General features: G+C 47.2%; 1 protein-coding gene across 1 annotated transcript in view; it reads right to left on the bottom strand.

Annotated features, from left to right (window-relative positions):
- The window catches only part of INTU (inturned planar cell polarity protein), a 77,486-nt gene extending 66,009 nt beyond the window's left edge, over nucleotides 1–11,477 (bottom strand). The window contains 1 exon segment of the mRNA XM_044273541.1: nucleotides 11,220–11,477. Coding sequence (XP_044129476.1) covers nucleotides 11,220–11,326 — 107 coding nt within the window. The 5' untranslated portion in view covers nucleotides 11,327–11,477.
- Nucleotides 11,478–25,329: the final 13,852 nt, after the last annotated feature.

Here is a 25,329-nt window from a genome sequence, read left to right as displayed (position 1 = left end):
GGCGTCATTTATTCTGGTAAGAGGAAGTGTTGGGTTTGAGAAGGAACCCCCTCCCCTTCCCACCTTTGGGGTAGCTCCACCTGCCCGATTTGCCTTTCCCTCTACCTGAAAAATTCTGTGTTTGTCCCTGGCCTGAATCCTTCCGAAAGGAATGAGTCTTCTTAGATCTCTCCTCCGGAAAGCCTTTTTTCTTGTCCGCGGCACTCTCAAGGATTGTATCTAGGACTGGGCCAAACACATGTGAACCTGAGAAAGGGATCGAACAGAGCTTATTCTTTGACGCTACATCCCCTGACCAACTTCTTAGCCAGAGGGCCCTTCTAGCTGTATTCGCGAGGGTGCTGTTTCTAGCTGAAATCCTGATGGATTCGACTGAAGAGTCCGCCAGATAGGCCGTAGCCATCTTAAGAAGGGGAATGGATTCTAAAATGTCCTCCCTTTGGGTTTTTAGTCTAAGGTGGTTCTCTAGCTGATTCAGCCATAACCCCATAGACCTGGCTACCAAGGTGGCAGTAATATTGGCATTAATAAGAGCAGACGAACACTCCCAGGCCTTCTTAAGTAGACCCTCCGCCTTCCTATCCATAGGGTCCTTTAAATTTGAGGAATCCTCAAAGGGGATGGTGGTCTTCTTTGTGACTTTCGCCACCTGAATATCTATCTTGGGAACTTCATCCCATAGTTTAGTATCCTCAGGATTAAATATCAGCCGATTTTTTAATTCCCTAGGCATAACTAGTTTCTTTTCGGCCTCCCTCCATTCCTCCAGAATTATCTCCTTCAGATGGGAATTTACTGGGAATAGGCGAGTCTTTTTTGCCCCTAACCCCCCAAACATCTCGTCCTGAACGGATATGGGAGGGCTAGCTTCCTCTACTTGCATGGTATCTCTAACCGCATGGAGGAGGGCATCTAGGTCTTCAGTAGAAAATAAAAATCTTTTAGGGTGGTCTGAAGAACCAGAAGCAGAGATGGTGTCTTCCTCAATCTCTCCGTCCGAGACTTCCTGATTATCAGAATCAGAGTCCTCCTGAGTCCTCCTTTTTGGGGGAGGGGAGTCGGGTTGAGAAGGAGGTGGCGGAGGGTTTAGAGAAGAAACCGTAGCCTGTACTTCTTCACGAACGATATTCCTAAGTTCTGTGAGAAAGGACGGCTGCTCCTCCTTCATTAACCTGGCAATGCAATCGGCACATAACTGCTTCTTGTAAGATATATGCATCCTTTCCCCGCAAGTCGCACATTTTCTCGGTTTCCTTTTGGGATCTTGGAGAGCCGACTGCCCTGAACTTTTTTTATCCTAGGAAAAAATCCGAGAAACCGTGCTCAATGACTGGGGAGAGTACACCAGGGTATAAGGATAAGGACACTTACATGGGCTGCAGCAGAGGGGTCAGACACAATCTCGGATTTAGCTGACGCTTGGGGCTCCATGGTGGCTAAGCAAACACACAGCAGCTCACAACTTCCCCACTGGGGCTTACCGCCACCTCTGCTGCCGCGCTGCTCCGTTCTTATAAGGGGAACTCAACCCCCCAGGGGGAGGGAGTCAACCCCTGAGCGCGAGACCGGGCTTCCGGGCCTCCAGCGCTTGTGCTGGGCGCCGCCATCTTGTTTCCGGCTGACCCGGAAGTGACGTCATGGCCGCGTCACGAGATGTGCGACGACGCCGCCGTCAGGAGCGCGCCGCTGAGCCCAGAGCTCCCGGAGGAGAAGCGGCATCAGCGTCCCGCCTGCCGCCGTCCAAGGCAGGCCGGGACAAGCTAGAGAACCCCCGGAGGGGGAGCTAGCGGGGCCGTACGGGACGCCGCCCGACCTGGCCTGAGAGGGGAGTGCCGGACCCCGACCCGACCTGGCCCCCGGTGCCTAGGTAAGCACCCCGATTCCTAAGAGAAAAACCTGCTCACTTGCCCATCCCCGTAGGGACAGGAAGACACTGGAGATCGGAGGGAAGGGGGGGGCTTTTAATCTGTCTCACTTCCTGTCCCAACAGAGATTGGATTGGACATCCTCCCATGTGCTGTCATGGGGGACGTCCTGGAAATTCCATATATATATATATATATATATATATATATATATATATATATATATATATATATATATATATATATATATATATATATATATTACGTAGTGCTACATAAGGGCTGCGTTCTTTTCTTCCGGCATAGAGTTCCGTCGTCGGGGTTCTATGCTGGAAGAATCCTGATCAGTTTTATCCCCATGCATTCTGAATGGAGAGAAATCCATTCAGGATGCATCAGGATGTCTTCAGTTCCGGACCGGAACGTTTTTTGGCCGGAGAAAATACCGCAGCATGCTGCGCTTTTTGCTCCGGCCAAAAATCCTGAAGACTTGCCGCAAGGCCGGATCCGGAATGAATGCCCATTTAAAGGCATTGATCCGGATCCGGCCTTAAGCTAAACGTCGTTTCGGCGCATTGCCGGATCCGACGTTTAGCTTTTTCTGAATGGTTACCATAGCTGCCGGGACGCTAAAGTCCTGGCAGCCATGGTAAAGTGTAATGGGGAGCGGGGGAGCAGTATACTTACCGTCCATGCGGCTCCCGGGGCGCTCCAGAGTGACGTCAGGGCGCCCCAAGCGCATGGATCACGTGATCGCATGGCACGTCATCCATGCGCATGGGGGCGCTCTGACGTCATTCTGGAGCGCCCCGGGAGCCGCACGGACTGTAAGTATACCGCTCCCCACTAGTACTATGGCAACCAGGACTTTAATAGCGTCCTGGCTGCCATAGTAACACTGAAAGCATTTTGAAGACGGATCCGTCTTCAAATGCTTTCAGTTCACTTGCGTTTTTCCGGATCCAGCGTGTAATTCCGGCAAGTGGAGTACACGCCGGATCCGAACAACGCAAGTGTGAAAGAGGCCTAACATTATTGGGTTGCTATTCACGCAGGGAAACCGTTACCAGTCTCCTCTACAGTTGCAAGAAAAAGTATGTGAACCCTTTGGAATGATATGGATTTCTGCACAAATTGGTCATAAATTGTGATCTGATCTTCATCCAAGTCATAACAATTGACAATCACAGTCTGCTTAAACTAATAACACACAAAGAATTAAATGTTACCATGTTTTTATTGAACACACCATGTAAAAATTCACAGTGCAGGTGGAAAAAGTATATGAACCCCTAGACTAATGACATCTCCAAGAGCTAATTGGAGTGAGGTGTCAGCCAACTGGAGTCCAATCAATGAGATGAAATTGGAGGTGTTGGTTACAGCTGCCCTGCCCTATAAAAATTTAAAAAACCACACACACCAGTTCTGGGTTTACTTTTCGCAAGAAGCATTGCCTGATGTGAATGATGCCTCGCACAAAAGAGCTCTCGGAAGACCTACGATTAAGAATTGCTCATTTGCATAAAGTTGGAAAGGGTTTAAAAGTATCTCCAAAAGCCTTGCTGTTCATCAGTCCACGGTAAGGCCTCATGCACACGACAGTTTTTTTTCACGGTCCGCAAAAACGGGGTCCGTGGGTCCGTGATCCGTGACCGTTTTTTCGTCCGTGGGTCTTCCTTGATTTTTGGAGGATCCACGGACATGAAAAAAAAGTCGTTTTGGTGTCCGCCTGGCCGTGCGGAGCCAAACGGATCCGTCCTGAATTACAATGCAAGTCAATGGGGACGGATCCGTTTGATGTTGACACAATATGGTGCCATTTCAAACGGATCCGTCCCCATTGACTTTCAATGTAAAGTCTGGAGTTCTTTTATACCAGTTTTCTCCAATCCGATGGTATATTTTAACTTGAAGCGTCCCCATCACCATGGGAACGCCTCTATGTTAGAATATACTGTCGGATATGAGCTACTTCGTGAACCTCAGATCCGACAGTATATTCTAACACAGAGGCGTTCCCATGGTGATGGGGACGCTTCAGGTTAGAATACACTACAAACTTTGTACAAGACTGCCCCCTGCTGCCTGGCAACACCCGATCTCTTACTGGGGGATATGATAGCACAATTAACCCTTTAGGTGCGGCACCTAAAGGGGTTAATTGTACTATCATATTCCCCTGTAGGAGATCAGGGCTGCCAGGCAGCAGGGGGCAGCCCCCCCCCTCCCCAGTTTGAATATCGTTGGTGGCACAGTGTGCCAACCACCATCGGCCCCCCCTCCCTCCCTCTATTGTATTAAATCATTGGTGGCACAGTGTGCCAACCACCATCGGCCCCCCTCCCTCCCTCTATTGTATTAAATCGTTGGTGGCACAGTATGCCAACCACCATCGCCCCCCCCCTCCCTCTATAGCAGTAACATTGGTGGCAGTGTGCGGTCTCAACAGTAGAAGATTCATACTTACCGGCTTGCTGCTGCGATGTCTGTGTCCGGCCGGGAGCTCCTCCTACTGGTAAGTGAAAGGTCTGTGCGGCGCATTGCTAAAGAACTGTCACTTACCAGTAGGAGGAGCTCCCGGCCGGACACAGACATCGCAGCAGCAAGCAGGTAAGTATGAATCTTCTACTGTTGAGACCGCACACTGCCACCAATGTTACTGCTATAGAGGGAGAGGGGGTGGCGGGGGGGGGGGGGGCGATGGTGGTTGGCACACTGTGCCACCAACGATTTAATACAATAGAGGGAGGGAGGGGGGCCAATGGTGGTTGGCACACTGTGCCACCAACGATTTAATACAATAGAGGGAGGGAGGGGGGGGGCGATGGTGGTTGGCACACTGTGCCACCAACGATATTCAAACTGGGGAGGGGGGGGGGTCTGCCCCCTGCTGCCTGGCAGCCCTGATCTCTTACAGGGGAATATGATAGTACAATTAACCCCTTTAGGTGCCACACCTGAAGGGGTTAATTGTGCTATCATATCCCCCTGTAAGAGATCGGGTGCTGCCAGGCAGCAGGGGGCAGTCTTGTACAAAGTTTGCAGTGTATCCTAACTAGAAGCGTCCCCATCACCATGGGAACGCTTCTGTGTTAGAATATACTGTCGGAAATGAGTTTTCACAAAGTGAAAACTTAGATCAGAAAAAGCTTTTATGCAGACGGATCTTCGGATCCGTCTGTATGAAAGCAACCTACGGCCACGGATCACGGACGCCAATCTTGTGTGCATCCGTGTTCTTTCACGGACCCATTGACTTGAATGGGCCCGTGAACCGTTGGCCGTGAAAAAAATAGGACAGGTTATATTTTTTTCACGCCCTCGAAACACGGGTCACGGGCGCGGTGTAAAAACGGTGCACAAGCCGAGTTTTCTACGGCCCCATTGAAAGTCAATGGAGCCGCAGAAAAAAACGGAAAACGGCACAACGGCCACGGGTGCACACAACGGTCGTGTGCATGAGGCCTAAGACAAATTGTGTATAAATGGAGAAAGTTCAGCACTGCTGCTACTCTCCATAGGAGTCGCCGTCCTGTAAAGATGACTGCAAGAGCACAGTGCAGACTGCTCAATGAGGTGAAAAAGAATCCTAGAGTGTCAGCTAAAGACTTACAAAAGTCTCTCGCATATGCCAGCATCCCTGTTAGCGAATCTACGATACGTAAAACACTAAACAAGAATGGATTTCATGGGAGGATACCACAGAGGAAGCCACTGCTGTCCAAAAAAACATTGCTGCACGTTTATAGTTGGCACAAGAGCACCTGGATGTTCCACAGCAGTACTGGCAAAATATTCTGTGGACAGATGAAACCAAAGTTGAGTTGTTTGGAAGAAACACACAACACTATGTGTGGAGAAAAAGAGGCACAGCACACAAACATCAAAACCTCATCCCAACTGTGAATTATGGTGGTGGGGGCATCATGGTCTGGGGCTGCTTTGCTGCGTCAGGGCCTGGACGGATTGCTATCATCGAAGGAAAAATGAATTCCCAAGTTTATCAAGACGAATGTATAGGATAGGAGGCAGTTATAGGACAGTCCTATACATAATATGTTGGACTGTTGCACAGTATAGTGTACCGTATAGACCGCTCTGATCACTGGACACTGCGCTCATACATAAACCATACAGGAAAATAGACCTCTCAATGGTCCAGGGTACTTACATAGAAAAACTAATAGCCAAGAGGCTAATCTAACCCTTATGTTAAATCATAACTTTCATTTGATTGCTCTAATACCTAAACACAAAAAGGAAAAAAATGATTTTAAAAACCTGCTGTTTCTCTAGACGACCCTATGTTGATAGTAGTGTTAATAGAGTCTCAAAGGTCTGTAAAAGTAGGGTAGCTGCTTTTATAGCAGCAGATAGAAGCCTGCAGGGCACTTCTGGTGTCACATCACCTGGGCACATGGTCTTTGCTCAGCAGAGGCTCCGTTCCCACCATGCTGTCCCTGGCACTTCATCAGCAACCGGCAATGGTGCGGGGGTGGCGCGCGCTCCCCGTTTTCATAATAACTGACAAGGAAGCCGCTGCTGTGTTAAGCGCGCGGGAGAAGAGGGGGGGGGGGGGGAGAGGATCCGCCAACGGCGTGGCAGCCCGCTGATATTGGCAACACACAACAAAGCACTGTACTGTATGGAGCTCGGTTATTGGAGCCTTCAGGCACCAGCGGTATTGCTGCGCTGCCTGTGCCGTTCACAGCACTCAGTGCTCTCATGAATGGCAGTGAAATCATCGTGCATATTCATACATATTAGACATTTTTAGGGAGTAAAACTGCCTGTACAGGCGACTATGACGCTTGAACAGGCGTTATTGCGACCTCTGCCTTGCTGTGTGCAGGTAAGCATTATCCTGCTGAAAAATGCCAGTTGGAAGCCCTGCCATGAGAGACAACTTATGTGGCGTCAGGATGTCCTGGACTTATCACTGAGCTCTTAGTGTCCTTTAAGTCACTACTTGGAGTGACCGACTGTAATATACAATATCCTTGCTGTAAAAGGCACACCGAAACCCTTATGTGCGCTTCCAGGTCCGTGCGGCTGTGTTGTAAAAGACAGAACATGGTTCTTTGGCCACATCTTGCAGATCGTGGACTCATTGAAACCAATGGGTCTGCACCGCGATGCGGGGTGCACATGGCCAGTGCCTGTGCTTTGCATGGGCATGTGAATTGGGCCTTTTAATGATTTATAGGGGAAGGGACTCTCCTTTGGGTACCATTCGGTTAGGTATAGCCATGAGCCGCCTCATTTCATTTCTAATTGGAATCAATAGACAAGAAAAGCACTCGCTGATGTTTATGGCCGCACGGTACAATGCCGATCCCAGCACAGGGGGCGTCACACACAACCCTGCATTCCAACCCCTATCTACCAACTCCCAGAATCCTCCTTTCACTTCTAAGACATGCTGGGAGTTGTTGTCTCACAGCAGATGGAGTGCCGGAGGTTGCTGGTCCCTGGTTTCCAATATACATAAAATGCACATTTACTTCTATCCAGAGATCGGTTCTAAATCAATTTACATCAGCAAATGTGCGCGTTAGAAATTGACACCCATGACAGCAGAGAACAGAGGAGAGGATTATGTTCCAGCCGCAGCAGTGAGCGCAAGGTAACCGAATCCAGGAGAGGATGACCCCACCAAATCTGCTCTGGATGTCATTGTGCTCACCGACCAACCCAGGAGCTGCATCAGGGATGGCCTTCAGGGGAGGGGGGGGGGGGGGGAATATATAAGTCGGGGGAGCTTGTCATGTACAAAGCAGCAAGACATACCCTGGAAGAGTCCATCAAGAACACGATTAATTCTACTCATTACTAGTGTAGTAGACCAAGCTTCTCCCCACCACCAGCACTCAGAGGTCCAGCACAAGATGAGGTCATAGAAGTTGGCCTCACTGGAACCTCAGGTGGCCCGTGCCATTGCCACAATATGGACGCAGGACACAAGAGGGGGGGTCCGTATCCCACCTCTCAGCAATAGCAGGGGACAGAGGCACGTGCACAGATATTCTCCATACTAGGGTTTTACATCCATGTCCGATCCACATTCTTGCAGATTGCACACAGACCCATTCATTTCTATGGATTGGAAGAAGAAAACAAATGGACGGTATCCGCATCTGTATGCCTGTTCCGCAAATTATAGAACATGCCCTGTTCTTGTCCGTATTGCAGACAAGAATAGCCTTTTCTAGTGATGGGGGTGAGAAAAAAAAAGCGTATTGCACATGGAAGGTGTCCGTATTTTGCAGATCAGTGATTTGCGGACTGGAATATACAGACATGGTCATCTGAGGCCTAAGGCCCATGGTATTATAGGGCTTCAGAACAATCCATAGGGCCCCGTTCACCCCTGGAATAATGTATCACACACTAAAAAGTTTATGGGTGATGTATTCCAGTGTATACAGTGGCATCCCCGCAGCCTCCCATCATCTAAGGCTCCATTCACACGTCCGCAATTTCATTCCGCATTTTGCGGAACGGAATCGCGGACCCATTCATTCCTATGGGGCAGCACATCCCACGGAATTGCGGATCCACACTTCCGGGTCCAAACTTCCATTCCGCAAGAGAATAGAACATGTCCTAGTCTTGTCCGCAATTGCGTCCCGTAAATAACAGCCATCAAAAAATAGGGCATATCCTATTTTGTCCGTTTTCACTGATCGACAGCCCCCATGCAATTGAAGGGAACCGTTTTTAACGGCCGTTTTTTTCTTTTTGCTGTCATGTGAATGTAGTCTAAAGGGATTGTCCGAGATCCTGAAACTGATAGCTTCTGCTTGGCGGTGGGGGTCCAACTTGAGGCACCTCTGTCGATCAGCTGTTTGGTGTTGGGGACACGGTGACACTCCTAGACGTCATGCTCATGGCTCAACTTGGCTTAGGTACTGCTCAGTCCCAATCAAGTGAATGGAGCAGATCCGCTATACCAAGCACAGCTGCTGTCCAATGAGGGGCGTTGTACTTGGTAAGTTGTGAGGAGGCTACGGACTCCTCAAACAGCTGATCAGCGGGGGTGCTAGGTGTTAGACCCCAACCGATCTGATATATCCTGAGAATAACAACACCCGGAAAACCCCTTTAAAATACATCAGCTTGTATTAGGCTCTGTTCACACTGTGTTTGGGACAAAATGCAGTGTAATCTGCAGGCAGAAAGTTATAGGACAGGAGGAGCTGAGCAGATTCAGGGTAATGGGTGATGTGGGCGGAGCTACCAGTGATTGACAACCTCTGTACTAGAGATGGGCCAAGCCAGCTGTGGATGCTACATCCGAAGCCGTTCGCAAAAAAACTCGTTATAATACTGTACGGAGATTAGTCTCCGTACAGTATTAGAATGTATGGGCTCTGGTGAGCTGGAGTTAGTTATTCACAAGGTCGCGCGAGACTTCGGTAATTGATTATTACAGTGGAAAACCACTTTAAAACTGAACTCGGCTCCAGTTCCAAGTGGTACCTGGGAAGCGAAGCGGAGTTCGGTCCCAAGGTTTTTCACAGTAATAAATTACCAAAGTTATTCAATGAAGTCTCGCGCGACTTCGTGAATAACTGACTTCGGCTCATCAGAGCCCATACATTCTAATACTGTACGGAGACAGATCTACGTACGGTATAGTGAACGTTTTAGCAAAGCGGCTTCGGATGTAGCAACTGAAGTCACTTTGCTCATCTCTACTCTGTACGCTTTAGGCCTCATGCACACGGCCTTTGTTTGGGTCCACATCCGAGCCGCCGGATGCGGCTCGGATGCGGACCCATTCATTTCAATGGGGCCGCAAAAGATGCGGACAGCACTCCGTGTGCTATCTGCATCCGTGGCTCCGTAAAAAAAATATAACATGTCCTATTCTTGTCCGCGATTTGCGCCTTCCGTTTTTTGTGGATCCGCAGTTCCATATCCGCACTTCCGTTCTGCAAAAAAATAGAACATGTCCTATTCTTGTCCGCAATTGCGGACAAGAAGAGGCATTTTCTATGAGAGTGCCGGCGATGTGCGGTCCGCAAAACACATATGGGACGTGTGAATGGACCCTAATCATGCAGGGTTAGCTGTCAATCACTGGGTGGCTCCGCCCACAACACCCCAGAGCATAAAAAGTGCAGAGGTGTAAAGTAAAGTTATACTGAATCTTCTCCCATAAAACTAGATATCAATCTGCTCAGCTCCTCCTGCTCTATAACCTGCTGCCTGCAGATTTCACTGTTTTCTATAGGCACATTGCATGCAATGAACACCCATCACCTCTATGTGAGGACGGCACTAGTTCTTCAGATCTTGTGACTGACAGATTATTAGGCTAGGCCTAACCTCCGGCACTGCAGCTGTAGTAGAACTACAAGTCCCCAGATGTACACTTGCTTGGCTGTTCTCAGAACTCCATAGAAATGAATGGAGCATGCTGGGAGTCGTAGTTTCACCACAGCTGGAGTGCCGGAGGTTAGCCATCACTGGGCTAGGTCTACACGGCAGCATTTGTCGCAGGAAAGTCGTGCAACATTTTTTTAATAATGAAAGTCAATGATGTTGCACTTGACAGTTGCATTTTTGTGCAACTGTCACATTACAGTCGCAGTGCGACACCACTGACCACCATTATAAAAAAATGTCGCTCGACACTGGGGCGACATGAATGTTGCGCGATACATGTGGCAGTGCAGCCCTAGCTTTATGTGACTGATGAAGACCCGCACGCGTTGGTATCCTTCTCAATCGGACTACAATCAATAGGGTCTGTTACAATCATTTTTCATGGAAAGTGGTGGCTGAGGCGCCATTCACACAATCATATTTTTAGTCCGCATTCAATCATTTTTCACGGATCAGACGCAGACCCATTCATTTCAATAGGGCCACAAAAGATGTGGACAGCTGCCCGCATCTGTATGTCCGTTCCACATGTCCTGTTCTTGTCCGTTTTCCAGAGAAGAATAGGCGTTGTTTCCATGGGTCCACCAAAAAATAAAAAAAATGTAACGCAGACGTCACCCGTAGTTTTTTGCAGAGCACAAAAGACATACAGTCGTGTGAATGCTTTCGTGCATGAGGGGATTACTGTAAGAACGCCCAGAAATCGCTATAATGAACTGGTCTAATGGGCGGCCTGGCGCTGGGCGCTGGTCGCCGACAGAATAGCGCTGATCCCATAGAAATGAAGACATCGGGCAGTGCTGGACCAGAGGGGTAGTTCTCTGCCCATGGCCTGCAGGTGAACCCCCCTTCTATAACGCTGCAACACAATACAAGTGTGAACGCACGCCTACACTGTCCTGTAGACGTGTTCAGAGTGCTGGACACATGTCATACACTATATATGTGCTCAGGTACCTGGGGCAGCTGCTGCAGTCAGTGTGAGAAGATGAGCGGCTGTCCCATCCTCCTCCCTCATCCTCCTCTTCTTCCTCATGGAGGTTAGTGTCCCTCAACACTTCCATGCTCCGCTACAAGTTCACAGCACAGAACAACATGCCTCACACACAGTGCACACCACGCAGTAACGCATATGATGGCGGCCAGCCGCGTCACTGGGCTCCGTCGGTCACCTCACAGCTGAAGAAAGCGTTAGTAGCAACCGTTCCAGGTAAGTTGATAGCTCCGCCTCTTTCCGGACTACAGAGTTAGTGATTGGTGCCGACCGAGCACGTGATCTTCTGCAGCGCATTGGATTCTGGTCTTTGTAGTTAATCCAGGCTGCTTCTGTGTAGACTAGATAAAATCGATAAAGTGCCTCACGCGTGGTGTAACTGTGGAGATAAGCGAGTGAAGGGCAGAGGTCTGCTGGGAGATGCTGTATGTGCATTTGTATCACTGGTTATTAGCGTGAGATAAACTACAGCTTTGTATAATGTCCTGCATGTGAATGTTGCATCTACTCCCCTATAGGGATGCCCGGGAGCGTACTTGCTCAGTGCCCGTGCTGTGGACCGCAAATTACGGTTCACAATGCTCAGGCGCAGGCCGCGTGCACTCCACTTAGGGTGTCCGCCTCCCAAAGCGGAATGGAGACAGGACGGAGGCAAACTGATGCATCCTGAGCGGATCCTTTTCCATTCAGAATGCATTAGGACCGAATGTTTTGGACCGCTTGTGGGAGCCCTGAACGGATCTCACAAATGGAAAGCCAAAATGCCAGTGTTAAAGTAGACTTAGTTGCCCATAGCAACCAATTAGATTTCACCAGCCATTTTCCAAAGGAGCTCTGAAAAATGAAGGGTGGAATCTTATTGGTTGCTACGGGTAACTAAACAAGTTTTCCTTTACACCAGTTTTGCTAAATCTCCCCCATTCTCTGTTTATGTAATTGCAATGGTGCCGCCCGGTGTTTAATCTGTATACTAACGTGCACGTCCACCTACTGAGGTGGTTGCACGTGCTCTGCATAGTTCCATTTTTCAACTACCATCAGGGATATCTACTATTAGGAGCTGTGACTGTGACAGTTATAGGGAGAGAGCTGCACCAAAAAAGGACAAACCCCCTGAGCTGCCAGCCTGAAGAGACTGTCTGCAACCTTCAGCACGCCAGCTGTCGGGGAACTACTTTCTAACTGCCTAGAAGTGAATGAAGCATTCTGGGAGTTGTAGTTTCTGAACAGCTGGAGGTTGCCGATCCCTGCTGTACCAGGACATTTGGAGCAATGAATGAGGAGATCTCTGGATCCATGTGAGGTACAGGGCTGGTTCTAGCTTTGGTAGAAAGAGATTGTCATGGACTATATGATGTCTGATTTTCATTTTTAAATCAATCATGGCATAACCGTTGTGTAAGAAATAGGGTGGGGTGGCAACCCCCCTTACTTTACCAGACCTGCAAAGGGAAGATTACTTACCTGCTCCGCGGCGCTGGCTCCTTCTCCTCTAGGCCTGTGATGCTCGCCTGGGCTCCTTCAATGTAAATATCCGCTTTGACATTGCCGCAGCCAATCACTGGCCTTGGTGGAGACATGTGTCATGTGGTCATTTGTCATTAAGTAAGGGGAGCTGGTCACCAGTAATCTTCCTTTACAGTTGCCACAGGTCACTTCTATCCACACTTCTATAACATCATGGACCTTCAGGACATGGGTTTCTATGGACAATTATCTGCCTGCAAGTGTTTCATCACCGAGCACAATGTCAAGAGTCAGATGGAGTGGTGTAAATATATATATTTTTTTTACGCACTTATATAACCCTGACATATTCCACAGCACTTTGCAGACATCATCATCACTTACTGTCCCCAATGGGGCTCACAATCTAAGGTCCATATCAGTATGTCTTTGGAGTGTGGGAGGAAACCCAGGCAAACAGGGGGAGAACATACAAACTCCATGCAGATGTTGTCCTTGGTTGGATTTGAACCTAGGACCCCAGCGCTGCAAGGCACCAGTGCTAACCACTGAGCATGGAGTCTGGAGCAAGACCTTGATTGGCATTCATAGAACCCTAACCTCAACCCCATTGAGTACTTTTGGAATGAACTAGAACAAAGATTGAGAGTCCTATGAGGCCTATGAACGTGTCATCACTCGGCTGTGGGACGGGCACGGCACCACTGCCTTCTCAAGTGTCGGACCCCACTGATCAGATACTCATGACCTATCCAGAGGATAGGTCAGCATTTAAGTCTCGGAGAGCCCTTTTAATGCCTAAGGATTTAGATTGAGATGTCATAAATGCTCCTGTAGCCACTCTGTATGGTATCACTCTGATTTCTTTAACCAATTTCTTTTAACTAGTGATATTCCTGATGATTATAGGAGGGCCAATGTGTTTTCCCTTCCATAAGCAGAGTATGTCACTTCCTCTCACTAGCAGAGAGAAGGAAAGGGAGGGGAGTGTCTGAAGACAGCGCCGCCTAGCATCACTCACAGGCTCTCAGCTGATCGCCGCGCCGGCAGTGACAGTCTCAGCTAATCGTCTGCTGCTGAGCTGACGCCGTGGCCGCCGCTGACTGACACGCCGGCCGCACGCTCATGCTCACCGCCCGCCGCCGCTCACCGCCAGCTGTCAGGTGAGGCTAGCTGGCAACTGGTCTACAGTTTGAAATGGAATCCTGTGCCCAGGTCTGAGAAAGGCTTGTACCCGGGCACAGGATTACAAACCCGGACTGTCCGGGTCATTCCCGTATGGGTGGCAACCCTAGTGATGACATCATCGCAACCATCTGAATCGGGACACAGGTGGCATGATGTGTAATCACAACTGCCTAAGCCAAGACACAGGTAGCGCAATGACATCAGGAACTGCAGATGGCGGCATGGAACAGGAGTCAAGTATTTTTTTTTCTTTTTCATTCATCCGCTTGGGGAGCATACTATTGCTCACAGTTTTACGGGTTTTGTTTTTATAGCGTTCCCTATGCGGTAAAACTGACCTGTTACTTTCATCCTCCGGGTCAGTATGATTACGGTGATATCACATTTGTATAATTTTTCTTGCATTTTAAAGGGACACTGACAGGGCCAATAAGCATATTGAGGTGTATATATGGCACTACAGGTCTTATAATGGGTATTACAATCATATAAGTATCCCCCCTGTCCACATTATACAAACAGTAAACTTTAAGTTTTATAACCTGCTCCAACGGTCTGCAATCTGCCCAAGGGGCGGCGTTTCACCTCTCTTGCGCCCAGCCAGCCTCCCCAACTGCCGATTTGAAGCGCCGCCCAGCTCATGAATATTCAGTTTGCTGGGCGGCTTCTGCGGTCCCCGCTCTGAAGCGCTGCGCTGAACAGTGCCCTGCGCATGCGCCGGATCTTGTGAAGTCGGGGACAGTAAGCGCCGCCCAGCGAAGTGAATATTGATGAGCTGGGCGGCGCTGGGCGGCGCTTACTGTACCGGACTTCACTGTACCGGACTTCACTGTACCGGCTTCGCTTAACAGTGCGCCGGGCACTGTTAAGCGAAGCGCTTCAGAGCGGGGACCGCAGAAGCCGCCCAGCAAACTGAATATTCATGAGCTGGGCGGCGCTTCAAATCGGCAGTTGGGGAGGCTGGCTGGGCGCAAGAGAAGTGAAACGCCGCCCCTTGGGCAGATTGCAGACCGTTGGAGCAGGTTATAAAACTTAAAGTTTACTGTTTGTATAATGTGGACAGGGGGGATACTTATATGATTGTAATACCCTGTATAAGACCTGTAGTCACATATATATACCTCAATATGCTTATTGGCCCTGTCAGTGTCCCTTTAAGGCTAATTTCACATCTGCGGCAGGGTGATCTTGCTGCCATTTCTGGCAGAGAATGCCGGTAATTGGCCGGACACAAACGGCAGCATGTTGCAGATGTGAAACTAGGCTAATACTGAAAAAAATCCTTGAAATATTTTTTTTCCCCTTTTTACCGCCATATTCTATAGCTTATTTTTTAGTCATGTGTATGCAGCTGTGTGAGGGCTCATTTTTTGTTGGGTGATCTGTACTTTTCATTGATACAATTTTGGGTTATGATTTTTTTTGGGTAACTTCATTAAATTTTTTTGGGAGGCGACCAGAAAACAGGAGAAGCGGCCATTTAGACTTATTTCCATTTCTCCATTTCACATATAGGATAAATAGATAAATATTATTTTATTTTAGGGGCTTTTTCGCACAGGGCGATGTCTATAATGTTTATTTTTTTAATTCATTATGTATTAATTTAATTTTTAATTGTAGGGTACGGGGGAGACTTGAATTTTCATATTTATTTTATTGTCTTTAATATTTTTTTTTTTTACTTTATTTTTCTACACTTTTTAATAGTTCCTAGGGAACTTGAACAAGCAATCATTATATTGCTTCGCTCATAGACTCAGATGCATTGTCTTCCTATGGAACATATGTTCGGCAGCCTTGAATCATTCAGGAGGAACGAGTCTGCCGCACACAACATCCGGCTCCTCAGATCCTCACTAGGGGGAGCTAGTGCACAACCAGGAGCCCGAGAGGAAAAAAAGAGAAAAATGCAGCAGCACCCTGCAAAGCAGATAAAGTACAATAATGCCAAATATTATAGTGCTAATGCTACGCTTATTTATAAAGTGAGATGCTAGGCCAATGCATTTTGTACAAAACCATCTGAGCCCGTCTGCCGTACGTCAAGGCGATCTCTGTTAGACGGGTCCTAACACTAAATACTACCTGTTATGCGCCATAATGGCCGCCATAAAATTCAGGGAGTGTTGGATCCACATGCATGCTGGGTCCAGTCTGCCTTTTACCATTTTTGGTGCCATAATGGCCTCCATTACAAGGGATGCAGGTACCAACATGCATGCTGAGCCCACTCTATACCTCAGACGGGCTCAGATGGTTTTGTACAAAATACATTTGCCAAGCATCTCACTTTATAAATAAGCGTAGCATTAGCACTATCATTTTTGGCATTATTGTACTTTATCTGATTTGCAGGGTGCTGCTGCATTGTCTCTTTTTTTCCTCTAGGTCTTTGCCATGGCGGCGTGCACCTGCGCACGGGGAGGTGCTGACTAACCCCCTTTTTTTTCAACCAGGAGCCCACTACATTTGACCAAGGCATCTAAGGGGTTAAATGTGTCCTATAGACGTTATTGTCGATCACATACATTAGCCCTGGGTGTTTAAAACAGCAGGCACACCGCGGCTATGGTGCCCGCTCGGCCAAAATATATTTACGTTAGGTGGTCGGGAAAGGATTAAAATCTTAAAATATATCTAAGATATATTTTGTTTGTTTTTGGATAAAACTCAATAAAATGGTATCTGATAAAAAAAATAATATATATATATATATATATATCTAAGATATAAAAATATATCAGTGCACACAGTAGCGGAAAAAAATGGCTGCTTTTTGGCCACCTGCGCCCATCCGTCAAAAAAATTGGTACCATCGTAATCATACTTAAATGCAGAACAAGGTCATCATGTCATTTTTAGTGCACGGTGAACGCTGTAAACACAAATATCTGAAAATCATGGTGGAATTGTGGCTTTTCTTTCCAGTTTCCACTAGATCGCTTCTCTCGTAGACTCCAATGGATTAGCATTGGAGTCTAGGAGAATGATCTCTAATTATCTGTAAACCTTTCAGATGGTAGAGTTTTGTGACACTGTTGCTCCTGCTCCATGACATACAGTTTTGAAAGGTCTGTATTGGATGTTGTAGGAGATACATCGTATTTAGCCTTGATTATTCTGCGTCTATCCTACTTGATGTTGGGAACACAATATGCAGTGAGAGGTGGCCTTTTAACTGTGAAGAATTATAAAGCTGAACCTTGACAAATGGTGGGATCCAATAACGTATTGGATATGAGGCTGTCACAAGCCACCAGGTATTAGAGGGGAGATAAGTGGCTGTTAGACATCCTTGATGCTGCTTATTGTGCTGAAAATGATAAGATTGGATAGGTTTATCTAAATGGGAGCATATGTCTGTTTCTTTACGTACGGGGTTCACAATTGATGCATCAGTAAAGAAGAACACATTATCAGAAATGCAATCAAATAACTTAAGAACAATTATGATCACATAAAGTTGGATATTATATCTAAAGTACAGTACATGTTCCCCGGGTGGACCTGCTTTCACTTCCGGGCCCTTTTCACAAGTCTTAAAAAAAGAATTGTACCTTACCTGTGCAATAGGATGCTCTGAACCGAATCCAGGTCATCTAGGTTCTTACTGACAGCCCGTGGGATGATATGACCACCAACGTTAAACATGGTCCTTCTAGAGCTCGACTCATAGCACAAGAGAAGGTGTTTCTAGTCCATGCTCATCTTGAAGCTGTCTTATTTCTGGATGCAGTAATTATATGGAATCTCACAAAAGTCATTTCTACAGCAATAAGAGCCTTGAAGCTGACTGCTTCTTTAATGCAGCCCTCTTTGTGCCCCATCCTTCAACCCATCTCCAGCAGCGGAGTGAGTGGCCACATTCAGGTCCCTTGTCCCCTCCTCCTTTAGGGACCCAGTGTGCCGTCAGCACAAGCAGTGCGGTAAACTCTGCCATCCTCTCTCCTGTCTCTCAGCAGCTCATAGTTCTGATCTTTCCAAAGTCCTCAGCCCTCCCACTCCCCATTCATCTCACACAGTGAGAGCTCTGAGACTTGTCCAGTAGTGACTTGTCAGGTATAGCAAGCTCACGTATACTAAGGATTTATAGCTTCAGTTGTAAGTACTTACGGTAATTCCTTCTATTTAGTGAGGCTGTTAGATGATTCTTCTAGGAAAGCTGGGTAACAGCTCCCTCAGCAATTGTCCTCTGGGTTTCCAAGATACCCCACAGTCAATTCGCCTACTTTTTGAACAACACGGGGCTGGGAGGTATATCAAAAGTTGGCTGGCAGCCAGTGTGGATGTAATAGTGGGCACAACTCCTTCAGGCACCATGCATTACAAACATTTGTGAAATAATGTGGTTCTGTAATTGGATGTCACTGCTGCAACAAAGCCGTTTGTGAGACTTCTTCCCTCCTAGATATTCCACAGTCAGCTGTGAGTGGTATTACTGCGGAGTGGCAGACCATGGAAAGACACACGCAGGGCGCCCAGTGTATAAAAGTCACCGACGCTCTGCTAACTGCAGAGTTCTAAACCTCCTCTTTCATTAACATCAGCACAAAAACTCTGCACCAGGAGTTTTATGGCATGGGTGCCCATGGATGAGCAGCTGGGAACAGTTTGGGAAAGCCTTACATCACCAAGCGCAATGCCAAGCATCAGGTGGTAGTAAAGCATGCCGCCACTCTGAAACAGTGGTAATGTTTTCTGTGGAATGATGGATAACGCTTCTCTATCTGGTAGTCTGATTGTCGAATCTGGGCTTGGTGAATGCCAGTTGAATGCGACCTGCTTGACTGCAAGGTGCCAACTCTAAAGTTTAGTCAAGGAGGCATAATGCTGTGGGGTTATTTTTCAGAAGTTAACCGAGGCCCCTAAGGCTTGTTTCACATTTGCTTTGGCCAGATCTGGCAGTCTGTTCCATCCAGTGCCGGAAAATTCTGTCCAGCCCCGTTTACTATAAAACGGTGTGCATCAGTTTTCGTCTGGCCGATTCTGGGCATATTTGCCGGGTTGTGGTCGGATCTCTGCTGGCCCTATTATAGTTATGGGGCCGGTAGTTATCAGGTAGCGTTCAGCAGTGCCGGATGCAGACATCTCTGGCGGGCTGCTCCCTGCCGGAGATGTCTTATGCCAATGTAAAACAAGCCTTAGGCTACTTTCACATACAGTTGTGTTCAAAATAATAGCAATGTGTTTAAAAAAGTGAATAAAGCTCAAAATCCTTCTAATAGCTTTTATTTCCATACACACCAATGCATTGGGAACACTACACATTCTATTCAAAATCAAAACATGAAGAAAAATATATCAAATTTGTGTGGATCCTCTAAAAAAAATTAAGAAAAGTGAATATTAGACTGTTCAAAAAAATAGCAGTGTTTGTATTCTTCTCTACAAACTCAAACATTCACTATATAAACTGAAAAATGTTTGAAGATTTTGCTTTCCTTTGAATCACTTAACTAATATTTAGTTGTATAACCACTGTTTCTGAGAACTGCTGTACATCTGTGTTGCATGGAGTCAACCAACTTCTGGCACCTGTGAACAGGTATTCCAGTCCAGGATGATTGGACTACATTCCACAGTTCTTCTCTATTTCTTGGTTTTGCCTCAGAAACTGCATTATTTAAGATCCGGGGATTGGGCTGACTCCATAATTCCAATCTTGTTGTTCTGGAACCAAGATGTTGCACGTTTAATGGTGTGTTTGGGGTCGTTGTCTTGTTGGAACACCCATTTCAAGGGCATTTCCTTTTCAGCATAAGGCCTCATGTACACGACCGTTGTGTGCATCCGTGGCCGTTGTGCCGTTTTCCTTTTTTTTTCGCAGACCCATTGACTTTCAATGGGTCCGTGGAAAAATCGGAAAATGCACCGTTTTGCAGCCGAGGCCGTGATCCGTGTATCCGTGTACAATTAACCCCTCCAGGTGCGGCACCTGAAGGGGTTAATTGTACTATCATATTCCCCTGTAAGAGATCAGGGCTGCCAGGCAGCAGGGGGCAGACCCCCCCCCCTCCCCAGTTTGAATATCGTTGGTGACACAGTGTGCGCCCCCCATCGGGCCCCCCCTTCCTCCCTCTATTGTAATAAATCGTTGGTGGCACAGTGTGCGCCCACCATCGCCCCCCCCTCCCTCCCTCTATTGTAATAAATCGTTGGTGGCACAGTGTGCGCCCACCATCGGCCCCCCCTCTCTCTATAGCAGTAACAACATTGGTGGCAGTGTGCGGCCTCCCATCCCCCCCCCCCCCCGATCATTGGTGGCAGCGTGGTTCCGATCGGAGTCCCAGTTTAATCGCTGGGGCTCCGATCGGTAACCATGGCAACCAGGGCGCTACTGCAGTCCTGGTTGCCATGGTTACTTAGCAATAGTACAATAGTAGAAGATTCATAGTTACCTGCTTGCTGCTGCGATGTCTGTGTCCGGCCAGGAGCTCCACCTACTGGTAAGTGACAGGTCTGTGCGGCGCATTGCTAAAGAACTGTCACTTACCAGTAGGAGGAGCTCCCGGCCGGTCACAGACATCGCAGCAGCAAGCAGGTAAGTATGAATCTTCTACAATTGTACTATTGCTAAGTAACCATGGCAACCAGGGCTGCAGTAGCTTCCTGGTTGCCATGGTTACCGATCGGAGCCCCAGCGATTAAACTGGGACTCCGATCGGAACTACGCTGCCACCAATGATCGGGGGGGGGGGAGATGGGAGGCCGCACACTGCCACCAATGTTGTTACTGCTATAGAGGGAGGGGGGCGATGGTGGGCGCACACTGTGCCACCAATGATTTATAACAATAGAGGGAGGGAGGGGGGGGCGATGGTGGGTGCACACTGTGCCACCAACGATTACAATAGAGGGAGGGGGGGCGATGGTGGGCACACACTGTGCCACCAACGATTTATTACAATAGAGGGAGGGAGGGGGGGCGATGGTGGGCGCACACTGTGCCACCAACGATTTATAACAATAGAGGGAGGAAGGGGGGGGGCCGATGGTGGGCGCACACTGTGCCACCAACGATATTCAAACTGGGGAGGGGGGGGTCTGCCCCCTGCTGCCTGGCAGCCCTGATCTCTTACAGGGGGATATGATAGTACAATTAACCCCTTCAGGTGCGGCACCTGAGGAGTTAATTGTGCTGATCACGGCCCCCTGTAAGAGATCGGGTGCTGCCAGGCAGCAGGGGGCAGTCATGTACACAGTTTGTAGTATATTCTAACTAGAAGCGTCCCCATCACCATGGGAACGCCTCTGTGTTAGAATATACTGTCGGAAAGGAGTTTCACGATGTAGCTCATATCCGACAGTATATTCTAACATAGAGGCATTCCCATGGTGATGGGGACGCTTCAAGTTATGTTCGGGTGTCCGCCTGGACATGCGGAGGTAAGCGGATCCGTCCAGACTTACAATGTAAGTCAATGGGGACGGATCCGTTTGAAGATGACACACTGTGGCTCAATTTTCAAACGGATCCGTCCCCCATTGACTTTCAATGTAAAGTCTGGACGGATCCGTCTGAGGCTACTTTCACACTTAGAAATGTTTTAACAATATATCCGTTTGCAATTGCACCATATTGTGTCAACGTCAAACGGATCCGTCCCCATTGACTTGCATTGTAATTCAGGACGGATCCGTTTGGCTCCGCACGGCCAGGCGGACACCAAAACTACTTTTTTTTCATGTCCGTGGATCCTCCAAAAATCAAGGAAGACCCACGGACGAAAAAAACGGTCACGGATCACGGACCCACGGACCCCGTTTTTGCGGACCGTGAAAAAAAACTTGTGTGCATGAGGCCTAATGCAGCATGACCTCTTCAAGTAGTCTGATGTATTCAAACTGATCCATGATCCCTGGTATGCTATAAATAGGCCCAACACGGTAGTATGGGAAACATCCCCATATCATGATGCTTGCGCCACCATGTCTTCAGTGTACTATGGCTTGAATTCAGTGTTTGGGGGTCACCTGACAAACTGTCTCCGGCCACTAGACCCAAAAAGAACAATCTTACTTTCATCAGTCCACAAAATGTCTCTTTAGGCCAGTCAGTGTGCTCTTTGGCAAATTGTAACCTCTTAGGCACATGTCTTTTTTTCAACAGTGGGACTTTGTGGGGGCTTATTGCAGATAGCTTGGCTTCACATAAGCCTCTTCTAATTGTAACAGTACTCACAGGTAACTTTAGACCTTCTTTGATCTTCCTGGAGCTGATTGTTGGCTGAGTCCTTGCCATTTTGGCTATTCTTCTATCCATTCGAATGGTAGTGTTTCGCTTTCTTCCACATCTTTCAGGTTTTGGTTGCCATTTTAAAGCATTTGCGATAATTTTAGCTGAGCAGCCTATCATTTTCTGCACTTCATTATATGTTTTCCCCGCTCCAATCAACTTTTTAATCAAGGTATGCTGTTCTTCTGAACAATATCTGGAACAATCCATTTTCCTCAGAATTTCAGAGAGCAATGCACTGTAACCAGCATGTACAACATTTGCTGCCTTCCTTCCTTAAATAAGGGCAATAATTGCCACCTGTTTTTTAAAGAATGAATGACCTTACTCATTGAACTCCACACTGCTATTATTTTGAACATGGCCCTTTCAATTAGTGATTCAATTACACAGAATGAGCAGAATGCATGTCATGACTGTTGGGTCTGTTGGATTTCTATTACTCTACTACACCTGCTAGTAAATTATTTGCCATGTAGAAATATAATTTCTACCAAAAACAGTGATTGATCAGGTTAGCGATGTCTGACTGCTATTATTTTGAACACAACTGTATGCATTATTGCTATATGGTTTTTGAGATCTAGCAGGGGATCTCAAAACCACAGCAAAACGCATCCGTTTAAATAATACAACCAGCTGCATCCGTTCAGAACGGATCCAGTTGTATTATATTGAAAATGAAGAATCGAATCCGGCATTAAAAACTTACATGGTTTTTGGTGCCAGGTCCGGCTTGTTAAGTTTCCCATGCTGCTTGCAGCGGTTTTGTGTCCGGTCACAGAACACAACAAACCAGAACACTGGTGCACTCTGTTCCAGTTTGTCAATGAAAGGGGACAAAACTGAAGCGGTTTTGAGAGCCTGTGTCGGATCTTAAAACCTGAAAGGAAAACGCAGATGTGAAAGTAGTCTTAGTTCCAATGAAGGTAATTCTTAGGGGACAGCCACATGGTGTCAGGTTTTCTGATGTAGTTTTTGAAGCAAAAACTAGGAGTCAATAAAAAAAAAAGGAGAAGTCGTATCTGTCCTTTAAACTTTCTCTTCTTTTATGATCCACTCCTAATTTTGGCTTCCAAAACTGCATCAAGGTACCTGACCATATGACTATATCCTTTTTGGACACTTGTATGCTTCCATATTTGTGGGAAGAGTTTGGGAAAGGCCTTTTTCAGTTCCATCATGACTGTGCCCCAATGCACAGAGCAAGGTTCATAAAGCCATAGTTGGGTGAGTTTGTTGTGGAAGAACTTGACTGGCCTGCACAGAATCCTGACCTCAACCTTATTGTACACCTTTGGGATGAACTAGAACAGAGGTTGAGAGCCATGCCCTCTCATCCAACAGCAGTGTCTGACCTCACAAATGTTCTTCTAGATCAGGCATGCTCAACCTGCGGCCCAACAGCTGTTGCATAACTACAACTCCCAGCATGCCCGAACAGCCTAAAGCAGGGTATTGTGGGAGTTGTAGAGGGCCCTAGGTTGAGCATGCCTGTTTAATGTTTCTCCATATAGTATATATTTACAAAACTACATTGCCCCACTTGTACATTGGTGCATGAATGTTTGTGAACCCTTTAGAATTTTCTATATTTATGCATAAATTTGACCTAAAACTATATCAGATTTTCACACAAACATCTAAAAGTAGATACAGATAACGAAACCAAAGAAAAGAATCGAAAATATAACATTTTGTCATTTATTTATTAAGGAAAATTATCCAATATCACATGTCTGTGAGTGGAAAAAGTGAACCTTTGCATTCAGTATCTAGTGTGACCCCCTTGTGCAGCAATAACTGTAGCTAAACGTTTACGGTAATTGTTGATTAGTACTGCACATTAATTGGTTTGGAGGCATTTTAGCTCATTCCTGTTAGCCCAGCTCCCCATACCTGAGATTGTGTCTCCACACGCAGGTACGGACGCCGGGCTTCTTCACTCCTTCCTGCAGCTGCACGCCGTGCTGACAGGTGCTGGCATCGGGGTTCTTAGCTGTGGTTCACATTCCTGCCACCAGCATTTCCCTACTGGATCTGAGCAGAGCTTGCACTGTGGCTCAGAGTTCCTTGTGTGTATTTAGGGTGTGTGCGGGTGAGTTTCTCCTCCCTTTGTGAGGCAGCTTGCGCACGCCTTCTATCGTCCCCTGCCTATAGCTGGTCTGCAGGAGGTATTTAAAGGTGCCTCCTTCTACAGGAAGGCGCCTGAGCAATTTAGTTTCCTAGCTTGTTTAGTTTCCTGTTTGAGCAAAGGTGTTCTGTTGGTTCTTGTCATTCTGTGTATCGGACTTCGAATTACATTTTACGGACTTTGCCTGATTTCCGTCTGCCCTGACCCTGATCTACATTTACGGACTTTGCCTAACTGCCGCCTGCCCTGACTTCTGCCTTTGTACCCTGACTACGCTTTTGTCTGATCAGCCTCTGACCTCCTAGCATCCACTGGAGGTCAGTCCAGTGGGTTCACAATTCCCTCGTGTTCCAATTCCCCTCTTTAGCACCTGGTACCCCCTCTGGATAGTCTCTCCTTACCATCAGAGGTATTGTATGAAGAACGAGGGGTGTGCTTGGACATCTCCATCAGAAGGAAATTGGTTACCAGCTGTTCATAACAATTCCTCTGTACAAAACAGTTTCAACTGTTATTTTGATGGGTTTCCTCCAATGAACTACAGTGCCTTTCAAAAGTATTCACACACACACAGCCCCCCCCCCCCCCCCCTTGACTTTTTTCATATTTTGGTGCCTCACAACCTGGAATTAATATGGATTGTTTGAGGATTTGCATAATTTAATTTACAGAACATGCCCACAACTTTGAAGATGTTTTTTTATTTTTTTTATTGTGAAGCAAACAACAAATAGGACAAAATAACAGAAAAAATGTCAATGTGCATAACTATTCACCCCCCTAAAGTCAATACTTTGTAGAGCCACCTTTTGCGGCAATCACAGCTCCAAGTCGCCTTGGATAAGTCTCTATGAGTTTGCCACATCTTACCACTGGGATTTTTGCCCATTCCTCCTTGCAAAACTGCTCCAGCTCCTTCAAGATGGATGGTTTGCGCTTGTGAACAGCAATCTTTAAGTCTGACCACAGATTTTCTATTAGATTGAGATCTGGGCTTTGACTAGGCCATTCCAACACATTTACATGTTTCCCCTTAAACCACTCA

Source organism: Bufo gargarizans, unplaced genomic scaffold (assembly GCF_014858855.1).
Source record: "Bufo gargarizans isolate SCDJY-AF-19 unplaced genomic scaffold, ASM1485885v1 fragScaff_scaffold_726_pilon:::fragment_2:::debris, whole genome shotgun sequence".
Classification (NCBI taxonomy): domain Eukaryota; kingdom Metazoa; phylum Chordata; class Amphibia; order Anura; family Bufonidae; genus Bufo; species Bufo gargarizans.
This window is presented reverse-complemented; position numbering and strand designations above follow the sequence as displayed.